This window comes from Diceros bicornis, chromosome 3, assembly GCF_020826845.1.
Source record: "Diceros bicornis minor isolate mBicDic1 chromosome 3, mDicBic1.mat.cur, whole genome shotgun sequence".
Classification (NCBI taxonomy): domain Eukaryota; kingdom Metazoa; phylum Chordata; class Mammalia; order Perissodactyla; family Rhinocerotidae; genus Diceros; species Diceros bicornis.
This window is the reverse complement of record NC_080742.1, coordinates 55,128,524-55,143,441: the sequence shown is the minus strand read 5'-3', so window position 1 is coordinate 55,143,441 and position 14,918 is coordinate 55,128,524. Positions and strand designations below refer to the sequence as shown.

General features: G+C 55.4%; 1 protein-coding gene across 1 annotated transcript in view; it reads right to left on the bottom strand.

The window, feature by feature from the left end:
* Positions 1–14,918, bottom strand: part of MINDY4 (MINDY lysine 48 deubiquitinase 4) — a 111,334-nt gene that overhangs the window by 28,443 nt on the left and 67,973 nt on the right. The window contains exons 10-13 of the mRNA XM_058527757.1: positions 11,982–12,083; positions 10,223–10,286; positions 9,069–9,134; positions 3,450–3,517 (exon numbers count right to left, since the gene is read on the bottom strand). Coding sequence (XP_058383740.1) covers positions 3,450–3,517; positions 9,069–9,134; positions 10,223–10,286; positions 11,982–12,083 — 300 coding nt within the window. The remainder of the gene's footprint in view (positions 1–3,449; positions 3,518–9,068; positions 9,135–10,222; positions 10,287–11,981; positions 12,084–14,918) is intronic.

Sequence of the window (14,918 nt, the reverse complement as noted above, 5' to 3'; positions counted from 1 at the left end):
GCTAACCCCCCAGGCAGGCCCGGATGAGGCGGGTTTCCACAGTCCCAGGACTGTTATCACTGCCCAGCAAATCACAGCAAACCTTCAGCCAGTCCTGGCATCCCTCCTGAGGACGGAGAGCGGAGGCTCCGGGAGCTGAGGGAAGCACTGATAGAGTGCAGCACGACTGGCAGGGAGAGGGAGTGGACCGTTCCAGAAGCTCCCCTTCCAAAGGCAGGCGAGAAAATAGCTTCTTCAGAGGAGCCCCCAGAAATGCCAGGAATGCTAGCATGTTATTTTAGATAATTTCAGCATGAGTCTCTCACAGGATCCGGGCAGCATCTCGACAGGCTATTCCCATCCTCACTGTCAGTCCTGTCTTTCCTCCTCATGTCTGCCATCCCTTTCAGGAAGCCCCCAGGACCACGTGGATGACAGGTCAGCTCCATGGCAAAGCTCACGTCCCTGGCAGCCCCGTGCGAGTGTGGAGTGGCCAGGCAGCCGCCCCGGGACGACGTGAGTGGGGAGGGAGCGTGGGTCTGGAGAACCCCCAGAGGCGGCCCGGGCTGCCCACGGCCTGCCCCACCCCCCACCTGAAGCCCTCTGTCTAACTAAAAGTTTCCTTGAACTTGAACAAATAAGAGCGAGTTGGGTGTCTTCTCAAGCACACCTCTGGGCGGCTCACTCCCAGGACAGGGACTGGTCCTCTCGCTGTCCTTTCTCCTGCCCTCTCTGAGCAAAGGCACACAGCGCCCAGGGAGCCCTGGGCCCCTCAGGACATGCCTGCCAAGGGTGAGCGCCACCACAGGTGGACACATCTCCAATTGCAGGACATCCCTGTGGCCATGTCTCCACCACAAGGCACCAAGCCAAGGCTGAGGGCAAGACAAGACAGGACGGGACAGGAGAGGCTTCTGAGCACAGCTTGGATGGGATGGGACCAGCAGCAGCCATCATCCAAGGCTGGCCCCCCACCGGGAGCAGTGCCAAGCACACGACACATATTTCTTCATTTAAGCTGTGAGGCTGGAATTACCATCCCCATTTCAGAGCAAGAATCTCAGGCTCAAAGGAGTACAGAGGCAGGAAACCAAGTCTGTTTTACTCCCAAGTTCAGGGCCTTACACCGCAAAGGCAAAGAGACCCGTCTGGGGCCAGGCTGCTTGGGTTGAGCCGTGTGACCTGGGGCAAGCCACTCCCCTCTCACAGCCTCATGTCCTCATCTGAAAGACAGGGATCGGGACAGTAATCACAGTAGTGCCACCTAACAGGGCTGTTGTGGAGATTAAAGGAGTTTCATGTGCAAAATGTCACAGCAAAGGAGCTGGCACGTGGGGAGTTTACGAGATGTCAGCTGCTATTGTTCTTACTGCCGATGAGAATGTCCTCTATGCTGTCTTCTTAAAGAAGGGAAGGGAGGCCACAGGAGTGAGACAAACCCAACCAGTGCCCTGCAGGGTCCAATTCTAAAGCAAGTCTCCACTGGTCCTCCCGGAAGGCAGGGCCCGGGCTGGCCAGAGCTGCCATGGGGAGGCTTCAACACCACCGCCTCCAGGACCTGGGAGGGTCTTCAGGGGCCCCGAGGGGGACAGAGACTGTCTTTACATACGCTCTCTCCCCTGCCCTGGGAACAAGGGGAAGGAGGTGACTCCAGCCAGATGGTGTGTGTCTATGTGTCTGTGTCTATATATGTGTGTCTGTCTGTGTGTCTATACGTGTGTCTGTGTGTGTCAGTCTGTGTGTGTTAGTCTCTGTGTCTATGTGTATTTGTGCGTCTGTGTGTGTGTGTGTGTGTGTGTGTATGTGTGTGGTGGAGGGGGAGGGGGTGACAGGGCTGTGACTTCAGGCCCATCAGCATGAGGCTGTGCAGGTCCAGCGGGGCAGCCTTCCCCACACAGATGCCCCATAGACGCCACGGCCTGAGCAGGGACTGACCCCTGGCTGGCTTGGTGGGACGGGCAGGGAGGGGGCAGAAGCAGCCCCCGTCCTCCAGCTCTGGACAACGTGAAGAGTAGCCTGGCCCCCGTGGATGGAGAGGGCCGCCAGAGCCGCTCCCTACAGGAGCACGCGTGTAAACGGGGGCCCAGCTCCTGGGCTGGCGAGTAGGGTCTATGTAGCTGCCCCAGTGACCAACAGAGCAGAGACACTCCAAGCACAGAATCCTAGACCCCCAGAGCCAGAGGGCCCTAGTACAGATGGGGAAACTGAGGCCTAGAGGATCACACACCCAGACATCACCAAGCCTGCCCCTTCTGAGATCTCAGCTTCTCCTCAGCGAGCTCAGGCAACTCACCCACACACTTGGAGCCCCCTATCCAACCATGTCAGCCCAGAGATTAGCAAACCCAGGCCTGGGGGTGCGGCTTACGGTCTCCACGCACATGAGCCCAGCCAGGAACGAAACACGTCATTATGGCAGGATTAGAAGAAAAACGCTGTTAGAAAATGCGATGCACACACGCACTTAACAAGGTCCGCAGCAGCCAGCAGCAGGCAGGCCACAGCATGAAGCCGAGGAGCCCCTGCCCTCCTCCTCCCCCCAGCACCAGAGGCCACGGGAAACGAGGACAGGCCCTGCCCAGGCCCCCCCGGGGACCAGCGTTTCCTTCTGCCAGGGCCTCCCCACCTCCCAGGACTCCTCTGCTTAGAGTTGTTCCCAAATCCTCCCCCCCACCAAGTAACCCCCAAAGTCAAAATTCATTCCCCCAGGTCTCCATGCCCTCTGGGTCCGCTCTCTGCTTGGGAATAGATGGGCAATCGATTGTACTTTACAAAACTATTCATGTGTTATTAATCTGCTACCCTCCCTGGAGACATAATGCCCAGGTGACAAATATGGTAAGAGGCCTAGAAAGCGAGCGTGATGGAGGAACTCCTGCTCTCAGGCAGCCTGGGAGGCCACATTTGACAAGGATGCATGGAGTTGGGGGACCCAGCCTCCCCACTGCCCCTGCCTCCAAGGCCCCCGGGGCCCCCGCCCACTTGTCTCCTCAGGGCTGGCACTAGACACAATCCTTGCAGCCTTCAGGATCGCCCTGGCCTGCAGCAAATCTCCCTTCCCTGAGTTCATGGGGGCCCTCAGTCATCTCCCAGGCCTCAGCCTCAACTGTCCATCCCCACACATGTCCCAGGGGAGTCCACAGGCATCCCTAACGAGGCACACACTGCAGTGTCACTGCAGCACTGGGGTGCCCAGGATGGAGGAGCTCTTTGTGGGTGGGTGTCTGTCAGATCATCCCCTGCACTCGCCAGCACACGTGGGGAGACCAAGGAGAAGGGAGTGTGTACGTAGAATGTAACTTCTCTCTCCTCCACCCGCCCACCGTCTCCTACTCCGCTGCTTCACACATCCTTTGAACCACGCTCACTAAGCACCCACCAAGCGCCAGCACTGCCCCGGGCTCCAGGGAGGCAGGAGCAAACAAGACGGATAGGCCCAGCCCCAGGAGTCGAGGGAGGAAGATACTCACAGCTCCGTGGACCTGGACAGGATGGCAGACACGGTGAGCAGGATGCAACCGTGGGGGCCTGCTTCAAACTGGGAAGAGGAGAAGGGAATGAGCACCCATCAAGTCTGCTCCTCCCTCCTCTCACCGCCTTGGGGGCCACACCCCAGGGAGCAGCCTGACCTGGGCCAGCTGTCTCCAGCCCGGTGCCAGAGGTCGCCAGGTGGCCCCACGGCAGACCCCATGCAGGTCTCACCACCCAGACCCCCTAAAGACGGGGAGCGCATCAGCCTGAGTGACAATGGGAGCAGAGGCAGCATCCGCCAAGGAGCACGGCCCCGACCTCCGAGGCCTGGAAGCTCACCACGCAGCAGCGGCCAGGGCAGGCTCCATTCAAGTGCAAGGGTCTTATGTGCATTATCACATTAAAACTGTCACAGGCCTGTGCGATAAGTACTGTTGTTACTGCCCTCTGCCATATAAGGCAACCGGGGCTCAGAAATTGAGTGACGGGCCCGAGGTCACCCAGCTGGTAAGTAGCTCGGTGGGATTCCAGGGGGCTCCTTCTGATTCCCAATTCCTTACTCAGAAGAACTGTGCTGAGCTGAGAGCAGCAGCGAGCAGGTCTGGGGCAGAGCCGGGTCGGGAGGAGCAAGTGAGGTAAGCATGGGCAGATCCTGTCTTTTTAAAATGTTTCATATTTTGTTCATCATGGGTTTTTTTTGGATTAATTTGCTACTTTTTAAATATTGCACTAAACTATTATTTATGCTGATTATCGAGGTTTTCGGTACCCCCTTGAATTTTGTGCCCAAGGTGAGCATCTCCCTCGTCTCCCCCTTGTCCAGACCCTGGCTTGGAGCCCACAGCCTGGAGCCTGCAGGCCTGGGTTTAAATCCTGGCTCTCCCACTCCCACCTATGTGACCACAGGGACATTTCTTAACTTCTCTGTCCCCAGCCTTCTCATCTGTAAAACAAGGATAATAATAACAGGACCTACCTAACCTCATCAGGTTGTTGTGAAGATCAAGTTAGATAATCCTTATACAACACTTAGAACAAACCCGGTACCTGTGTTGGCTGTTAGTATGATGCTAGCTCCACACTGCTTACCTGTCCAGTGAGCCCAGCAGGCCATAGCCTAATGGGATGAACTACATCACTTCTGTTCCCTGGATAAATGCCACCCCCCAGCCCAAATCAGTGTGAAGACCTTACTCATCCCACTTTGGGGACGATACCACTTCTTGTGAACTGTTGTTGAAGATGCTGCCTGTTACAATAGCCCATGTTCCTTACGTGTGACGTTTCTTTTTATACATAAAACCAGAAAAAAAAAGCTTGCTTTCCTAGAACAATGAGAATTATATAATTTATCATTTTTCCATTTTTGCCTTGGCTGCCAGGAAGCTCAGAACCAAATATGGTGCTCAATTGTGGTAACTCTTTCAGCTCAAGCTTCTGATAAAATTATCTTTTCTTTTCCTCAAAATATAGTCTTTATTTTCATCTAGTAATTCAATTAGTCAGTCATTCAAAAAAAAATTACTGAGTGAAATTTCTGTGCCAAGAGGATGCTCCTTGCTAAGGCTATACTTGTGAGCAAGGTGGGCATAGATCTGCCTTCTCAGGAAGAATCTCAGTGAAGAAAGAACAATAAGCATCTTGAAAAGAGTGAGGAAGGCTCTGCTCTGATGGGAAATACAAGGTCCTCCAGAAACACACAAGGGCCTTCGATACAGACTTGGGATTTAGGGAAGGAGGGGTGTCAAGGAAGGCCTTCTGGAGGAGGTGGTGTGTAATAGAAACCCAAGGAACAAGGAGCAATCAGAAGAGAAGGGAATGCTGTTCTAGGCAAGAGAAAAAGCATGTGCAAAGGCACAGAGACAAGCGAGGGCAAGTTTACTATGGTTAGAACACAGAAAAGCCCTGAGGACATCATTTTTTTAATATATAACTTCAAATCTTTTGTGGAAGCAGCAATGGAATGAATGAATCAACCACCATCTTCAACCAACCTCATCTTAATTCTGTGATCTCAGGCTAGTCCCTTCACTTCTGTGGTTCTCAGTTTCCCCATTTGCAAAACAAGGATAATGAACACCTACCTTGCATATTTCATGACCTCCATGTCTGGAGAAGTGCTCTGACAACTGCAAAGAGTGATGCTGACATCTCCACACAGGGGGACATAGGCCTAGGAGGACCTGAGCCACCAGCACCCTTGTCACAGCTCCACTACAGACATGCACGTCACCCTAGGGAGAGGCAAAGCTCTCTCAGTCTCAGCTGCCCCTTCTGGAATGCTGACCGACTCTGCCATGGACTTGCATCTCTCCTTGGGGAAGTCACAGACTTGCATGTCGCCTTAGGGAAGTCACAAAGCGTTCTTAGTCTCAGTTTCCCCTTCTGGAACGCCTACCTACTTCTGTCATGGACTTGCACATTGCCTCGGGGAAGCCACGCACTTTCTTGGTCTGTTTCCCCTTCTGCCATGCCTGCCACACCTACCTACTTGCAGGACTGCAATGAAGTAAGGGACACGAGCCCATTGGAAGCCCTAACTCTCTACGTCAATGTGGAGAACTATTGTTACTGCTCGGGCCAGCATTTCCACAGCCCCTGCAGCACCTCCAAGGGGGCCTTCCCATGAGCCCTGGATATGCCCCTCCACGTGGACTGGTTAGGAGAGGCTGCAGAGGGGCGGAACGACCCCTGGTCCTTGCAAGAACACAACTGAATGGCACCGATATTCCATTTTATTTTCAAAAACATTTATTAAAATTATTTCATCCAATTCAAGCTGCCAAGACATGGGAGGCCACAGGGCAAGGTGCCCACATTGAAAGGCGAGCTCGAGCAGGCAACGGGGCCGGAAACCATCGTGAGGGTCTGGAAAAATGTCTGGTGCCACTTGGGAAGAAGGGGCCATTCTCCTGTGCGGCTCTGGCCCTGGAGAGACCTCAGCCCACCAAGGATCTCCAATCGGAGGCAAGGGCGGGGGCACCCCCAGCTCACGGGGCTGGGGGGAGAGGCACCAGAGACCTCGCCCGGAGGGTGGGCGGTAATGAAAACACAGCAAGGAGGCTATTTATTCTGGGCAGAGACGTTCAGTGTTCGTTTCCAGGCCTGGCACGAGGAGCCCCACTTAGGCCCAGGCCATGAAAAATGGATTCGGTGAGGGTAGCGCTGAGGCAGCTCGACGGCTTCCAGCAAAAACATAAATTAAACTGCAGGGGGAAAGCACGGCCTTCCAGAGTCAGGCGGGCCAAATATTGACTGCTTGTACCCAGGGACCCAAGCCAGGTGGGAGGGGGAACTGCTCTGAGCCCAGAGGCAGGACAGAAAGGGAGCAGCTCCCCCCCGCTGGCGCAGGCCCCGCTCTCTGAACCTCTTCACAGCCACTGTCTTGCTCAGGCTCCACCAAAACCCTGAGGGTACAGGCCCAGGGAGCGGGGAGGCCCCGTCTGATAGACAAGGATGCGGAAGGCCTTGGCGTTGAGGGGCCACCTCGGGGCCATCGGTGGGCAGTGATGGGGCCTCAGAACCTGGGGTCATTTGAGAATCACCCCGGGCCCCTCCTTTGGCCCCTAGAAGCCTCACAGGGCACTTCCCTCTCCTGGCCTTGTGGCTCCGCGCTCTGCTTCCCCTGACGGCGTGAACACAGGTGCCCCGGACCCAGCCGCCTCGTCACATCACCCACTGATGCTATCAGGCTGTGCTCGCCTCTCGCAGGCGCACTGTATTCTCACAACTCTGGGTGTGGGTAATAGTAGGATCTTTTCTGCTTATTTAGGTGGCCTGGGACTTACTTTGGAAAACATTCTTTCCCACGTGTTTAAGTTTCTTTTTTAAGAACCACAGTAAAGAGCTGGAAGTTCTTAGATAGCTGTTCCATCCTCCATTTTCCAGATGAGGCAGCTGAGGCCCAGTGACTTTCCCGAGGCCACGTGTGACCAAGAAATGAGCCAGAGAAGGTCCCGGGCCCCTCTTCAGCAACCCCCTGTCCTGTGACACCTCGGCCAGGCCCCTCTCCAATACGAGAGCCCTCCCACACACCTCCCAGACAGGCCAGACAGAGCAGCCAGGGCAGAAAGGCAGCATCTTAAGCTGGGCATCTGGGCTGGGCCCGGGGCCTCTCCCTGGGCTGAGTGCCCCCTGAGGCAACAGCCCTGGGGGAGAAGATTTCGGGTGGATCAGCACCTCATGGTCTCAGGGCAGGCCCCGTTTTCCTACCCACGGGGTAGATTCCTACCCCTATCAGGGCTGGGACACTTCCTGGGCTGAGCCCAGATCCTCAGTGTCTCTGGGGAATTGTGCGGGGGTTGGTATTCGGACAGCAGGAGTGTCGGGTCCGGTCCCACATCCGACAAGTTCTCCCACCCTCCTGGCTCACCATCAAAATCTCTAATGCCTTCCCTGAGGCCTCAAAGAGCTGACCCCACAGCCCAGAGGGCTGAAGAAATGGCCAGGAGGAGGCACGGAGAGCGGGCGTGCACACTGAGAGAGACAGGCTCGGCGCTCTCCCTCTCCTTCAATCCCGACACAGGCGTCAGAATTGTGAGGCTTGTAGCTGGGGACTTCAGAGGTCATCATTCCCCCGGCCTCGGCTCACGCTGCACCCTCTCTCTGTAACGCTTCCCTCTCATTCCCACCTGTCTACAACTAACTGTCTCAAGGTTGCCTTAAATAATCATGACGAAGGTGGTTGTGGCATCCACAACCACAGCGAAAAATCACTGAGAACACCGAGCAGGGCACGTGGTTCTGGGCCTTCTGCACAGCCTCTGAGTCAGCCTTTATTATCATTCACATTTCACAGATGAGGAAACTGAGGCACAGAGGGGTGGAGTGAGTTGCCCCAGGTCACAGAGCTATAAGTGGTGTGACCTAGAAGCAAACCTAGGCCCACGGCTCCAGAGACCGTGTTCTTTACCCCTGAAGCATTCAGCCCCCTCCTCCACAAAGCCAGCGAGGCTGCAGCCTTACTCGGAATTCCCTCGGCCCCAGAGCGTTCCGCCCACCTCACAGCCAGGAGGGGATGCACGGATCTCCGCCAGCAGACGCCGTGCTCCAGAGGCCCCACGTGGCCCAGCCCTGCCTCCCAGGACACCAAGCCAGGGCCTGCACTACACAGGGTCTCCATCAATGGTGCTCAGACCTCCAACCCACCCCAGGAATCCAGATTCTAGTCCCCTCCTCAGCTGGCACTGGGCCCCAGTCACTGGCGAAGGGTTCTTTACTTCCAGAGGGGCTGCTTCCCCTGGGATGGAGAGAAAGCTCTCACACCATAGTCTGATGGCTGCTCCCCTTCACTCTGACCCGGCTGCGCCCCAGCTCTGCTTTCCCAGCCCCCACTGTGGGGCAGCTCCCTTCACCCTATAGTCAGGGCCAGCCCTCAAGGATGCGATGGCAGAGACTGGATCCCCTGCCCCCCAAGTCCATCCTTCTCCAGCCTAAATCACCCCACAGCCCTCAACCATGGCACCTGGGGCCAGCACCAGCTCCTTCCCAACCTCTCCACCCCTCACCCCACCCCGAAAGGGATGACCGGGGGACAACTCCAGTTCACCAGCACCTCTCCGGCAAAGAAAGTAGAAGTTTAACAAGGCACATCCCACAGAATAAACCACTGTTCACACCTGATGGACGCTGTGTTGAAGAAAAGTCACCAGCTCCTCATAGCAGGTCAAACTGTGGAGTGTGAGCTGAGGAGACACAAACACACAGGGTGAACGGCCCCAGCCCCGCGGACGGTGCCCCAGATCAGCGTCTGCGGCTCTGGTTTCAGTAGGTACTAAACACCACTTGGAAATGTCCCTGCAGTCAGAGAGCGGTGACCTCGGGACCCAGGGCCAAGCCTGTGTGCAATTTAAAGGCTGGCAGGGCCCCGCTGGGGTCTCTGGGGTCGAGCGTGCCCTGCGGCAGCACTGGGCCTCCCTTAGAGTCCCCAGGATCGGAGACATCACGGGACTAAAGCCAGGGAGCCAGCATCATGTGTGGGCTGGGATATCTGAGAAGCACCTGGGAGCAGGGGCTGCAGGGTGGGGGTCCCATCCAGATGGCCGTCACCGGGCCAGTTCCAAGCCCCGGAGGCAGTGTCCGGAGTCAGTAGGAAGCAGTGGTAATGCGTCTCCTTCACTTTCTCAGGAGGGTCAGGAAAAATCACATTTAGAGAAAACATCCAATAAAGTGAGACCCTTCATTAGGGTCTCAGGGCCACACGTGCCCAAACCTAGGTCAAATGAAACGAACTAGTTGGCACAAAAATCCTCAGTGAAGAGGAGGTTAATTTGTGGCAAATGTCACTGTTTCTGTATTTTCATACGTCTCTCATTTTTTTCCCCTTTGTATTTCTCAGGTCTAGCTTTATGGCTGGTGCGCCATCTTATCAGAGGTCTTCTCCGCCTTCTAACTTCCTCTCCTCTCCATACCATCCCCGACTACCCTCTCAGGACAATCCCAGAGAGGATGCTGAAGACATAAAGAGGGACACCGAGAAGGCTCGGGTTTAGCCAAAAGGCTTTATGTACGGACCGCTGGGGGAACTTCAGGCTCTGTACAACCTGGAGGTGACAGGGCACTCATCCGCCTTTTGTCCATAAAGACAGTTCTGGCAAGAGCCCATCCCCAAAGGCCCCCACCTCTGCCCCAACCCGGCCCAGATGGAGGGCTCTGCTGGCCTGGGCGGCAGGGAGGGCTGGCCCACCCCAGCTGAGGAAGGATTTACTTATATGAAAGGAGACTGTTCCCCAACAAAGCCAAGGTTGCGTGATAATTTTCCAGAAAGCCGTACTGTTTCTAAGATTCCATCTGCTTTGTATTTCCCTGTTGGACTGAACTGCTGTGTTCCCGAAGCCCTAAAAAGGAAAGGGAGATGCATGAGGGCTCTGCGGAAGAGAAGACATGCCCTCGAGCCAGGGAGAAACCACAAGTGCCCTTCAAGGAGGACAAATAAAAGGTGGCTCCAGAGGGATGAGGGAGCCAAGGGTTTCTTGTTTTTACCAGCTTTGAACTCGCCCGCCAGGCTGGGTCCAGAGAACTCCACTAACAGGAGGGGAAAAGGAATGGAAAAAGACAGCAGGAAGAGGGCTGGAGATAACCAAACCCACAACCTGGCAGTCGGAAGCCTGCCTCTCACCCACGACGGACAGACATTTCCAGACTGAGCAACGCTGACCTGCCCTTCGTTTTCGAGGACGTGAGGAACTCCAGCCTCGGTCCTCTCTGGGGCGCCCCGCCCTGACCCCATGAGCATCGGTTCACACGACCCCGTGAGCATCGGTTCACTCGGCACCCTGAGTGTGCAGCCCAGGGAGGCATGGACCAGCAGCGGGGTTTGGGTTTGGGCCCACGGGGCCGTGAGCCTGCTGCGTAGCCTTGCAACAGCCACTGCCTCTCTGAGCTTCTGTTTCCTAGTGCATAAAATGGGGAGAAATTGAATTTTTGCCCCGTCCGCTCTCAGGGCTGCCCTGCAGGTCCTAAGGGCTGGAGTTAGTAAGTTAAGTGGAGCACAGGTCCCCAGGAAAAGCAGCCAGTAGGAACGGTAACGACAATGATGATAACACCCAACACTGACGCGACACTCAGTATGTGTCAGACATTGTCATAAGCGCTTCACACTTATTATTATTTATCATTTATTTATATGGATAAATGATTTAAACTAATGATATCATTATATACCATTTTATTTATATTGACTTATTTAATTCTCATAATCACCCTATTAAGTAATCATTATCATCCCCATTTTCCAAATGAGTAAACAGATGAGGCACAGAGAGGTTGAGTCAATTGTCCAAGGTCATGCAGCCAATAAGCAATGGGGTTTGAAGTCAGCCTCTGGAGTCCATTTTCTTAAGCACTGTGCTCTAATGACCACTGTGACCCACCAGAGTGTGGTCTTTGGCCCCAAAATCACCCCCTTTACTAAAGCTTAGCCACATGGCTGGGATGAAGGGATGCTTCCACTCTGAAGTGTCAGGCTGCAGAGCTAGCAAACCATCCATGTAGATGACAAGGATGGCGTCCTCCATCCGGGGTAGGAAGGAGGCAGCAGGGAAAGGCTGGCTCCATCACCAACCACACTCCTCTCTGGGTCTCTTCCTCAATGGAACAGGGATCCAAGTGACAGAGCAAACAGCAGCATGCTCTGGGGACTGGGGACAGCAGTACCAATTGGTGGGGTGACCAGGGCAACTGAGAGGGTTCAGAAAAATACAGAGGAGAGCAGGCTTCCCAGGCCAGAGGTTTTCTCGGGTGGGTTACGTCCCGAGTTCCCCAGGGGTAGGCAGGGCAGATCTAACCCCGTCCCGAGATGGGAGTGGAGCTGGGTGGAGGGCCCGAGCCCCCTCCCAGTGCGGGGCTGCCCAGCACACCGGGTTGACTCTCTGGGCTCATCCCGGCACGGGGCACAGGGCAGGGATCTGGGGGACACAGAGAGCCCCTGTCAGAGACCCTGTCCCCAAGGACAGGAAAGCACACAGCCAGCCTGCCCACAGCTCTGCTGGCCCGAGGTTGAGTGCTAGCAACACAGCCCTGGAAGCACTTACAGCGTGACCACGGCTCTCTCGTGTCCCCCAGCCCGCCACACGATGTCCGCCATGGCCAGGGCGAGGCAGCGGCTCCTGTGGGTGTTTGATGGCTGCAGCTGCCTGAGGACAGAAAAAGTAATGTGTTTACGCCTCTGGGGACACAGGCCAGGGACGCCGCAGCCCTGTGGCAGATGGTCCGTGCTTTCCCCTGCCACCCAGAGGGGCCCCTGCAGCCCAGGGACTCTGCAGAGACTGGGAGGAGGGGCCTCCTCAGATGAGGACCCAGGGAAGAGCCTTGAGGGAGCAGCTGGGTGGGGCTGGAGGAGGAGCAGGCCAGGAAACCCCAAGGGGAGCAAAGGGGACTCCGGAGGCGTGGCAGGGCCTGAGGTGTGCGTCAGAAAGGGCCCTGCGTTCTGACGGAGCCAGGAGGCTGAGCCAACGTGCTCGGGAACTGCTGCCACTCCAGGTAGACGCGGAGCCACGCCGCGCTCCAGCCTTGGCCAGTCCCGACATCTGGACCCTGGAGACAATGGCTCCTGCAAGCAGGTGCCCTTCACTCCCACCAGCCAGTCGGAATGAGACCACAGGTGGGAGGGGAAAGCAGCCTGACTTGCAGATTACCTAACACAGGGCATGCGGATGTGGGAGAGGAAGGATTCGGGGTGACCTCTGGGTGGGTTCATGGTGGTGCTGCCAACTGAAATGAGGAATACGGGGCAGAGAGGCGGACTGGGGGAGGCGGCTGGAAGTGCACATGGGAGCCCCAGGAGAAGCTGTCGGACACACCTGAGCCCAGGAGAGCGGTCGGGACCGAGTCTGGTTTACGAGCCACCAGCATGTGAGGAGTCCTGGGCCCTTTGAGTGGCTCAGATTTCCCAGAGAGAGGATGAGGAAGGGCAGAGGGGGCGACCCAGGATGGAGCCCCGAGGAACTGTCGTGTAAGGGGGAGGCGGAGGAAGGCAGGAAGGGGCAGAACTGGGGACGGTGCCATTACACAGTCTTAGGAGCAAAAGGGCTTTAAGAAGGATGGGCAGCCAGTGGTGTCAAAGATGGCAGAGAGATCTCTCAGGATGAAAATGGTAACTAAGAGGCTCCTGGTGGGCGAAATGGATGAGAGAGGAGAGTAACAGCCAAATATAGATGCTTCCGCCAGCTTCACATTACCAGGGCTCCTCAGAGCTGGACTTCTTGCCTGTTCCTGAGAAGTTTTTCTAAATTCTTACGAAAGCAGGCTGAGTGCCTCCCTTCCTAACTAACAAAAGGCCCTTGATGAAGATCCCGCTGGGCTGGGAATACAGAGAGGGGTTTCCACATTTTCAATCACTGAGAAATAACTGAGCTCCATGCTAAGCTGTGCGGGGAGAAAGAAAACTAGAGTTTTGTCCTTCCTCTTCGGGTAGGAAAATGGGAACCAGGACACAGGTCACCATGGTGGGCAGCATGTGGTCACTGCCCAGCGCTGGGGACACAGAGCCAGTGGTCTGCACCCAGGCTGTTGTGGTCCAGTGACTTTAAAACAGGAGGTGATGTGACATAGGGGTCCCTCAGTTTCCCCATCCATAAACTGGCGATGACAATAGTACCTCCTTCGTAGCGTTGGGAGCTTTAAACGAGATGATGTTTGTAAGGTCCACGGCCCAGTGCCTGACACGCGGAGAATGTTCAATAAAGGGTACCTATTACTACTGTCTTTATGGAAACATCAGTCCCAACTTGGGCTGTGGCGACGGGAAGGTGAACTCCCAACATCTGATGTGAAAGTGACAGCAAGGCTCCAACACCAGGCAGTCCTTCAAACCAAGTGAGACAAACCACAAGCCCTCAACCACTGGAACAATGACACGGCCAACTGCCGGGTACTTCTGCAGCCACGGGCAGCTCGTCATGTTCCTCGAGGAAACGGTTACCATGCCATCACCAAACCGAGCTGCCTGAGCTGTGGGGAGCACTGACCCCATCGCCATCAACTATGAAAACCAAGATGAGGAAACGTCGCTCTGGGTTTCAGGAGAGGCCAAGCCAAAGCCTACGGGGGGCCTGGAAGGCAGGGCTTGTCAGACAAAGGAGAAAGGATTGGAGGTTCACCTCTTTGGGCTCAGAACCCATGAATGTGAACTCTGTCATCCCCACAGCTCCTGTTTCCTGCCCTGCCCCCATCCAGATGACCATCATGTCTTGTCAATCGCATTGCGCCTCCTGAGTACCCACACCCATCCCCTTCCTGCCCCTGTCCAGGACCCGGGTGCCCTGCTCCTCAGCTGGGCTGCTACAGCCAGTGCCTGACCAGCATTTCTGCTCCACCTGGCCCCTCTCCCCAGTCCTCACTGCACACACTCACCCAGGGCTCCGCCTATAACACAGGTGTGGGAGGGGTGCTCCCCAATCAAAACCCTTACCACGGGTAGGAGTTGTGCAAAATTATGCCTGGATTGCATACTCTGTCTAGACCATCTATGCTGGAAAAACCTCCAGACACGGAACTAAGAGGTCACCTTTCAAACATTCCCTGCCTTCTACACTAACATACTGAAGCAGGTAATGCTTGATGGAAAGCTTCTCCGAGGAGCCACAAATATGACTTTAAAAACCACTATACTGAGTACTCACTGTGCGCCAGGCACTGTTAGAAGCACTTCACATGTATCATTTCATTAATCATTAAAACCGCCCTATGAAGGAGGTACTATTATTGTCCCCTTTTTAAAATGGGGAAACTGAGGCACAGACACTAAATGATTCACCCAAGGTCACACAGTTAGTAAAAATTGGAAAAAGTAAAAGGGAGGGAGGAGGGAGAACTTGGGAGGTGGAACCGTCTGGAGCTCTTGGCTTTAGGAACCAGCATCCCTTTGCCTTCAAACTTGTCTTTCCAGCATCACACAACACTCTCAAGGGACCTGTCTTCCTGATCCCACAGGCTCTACTACAGACCCCTGTACTTCCGGGTTTCTACAC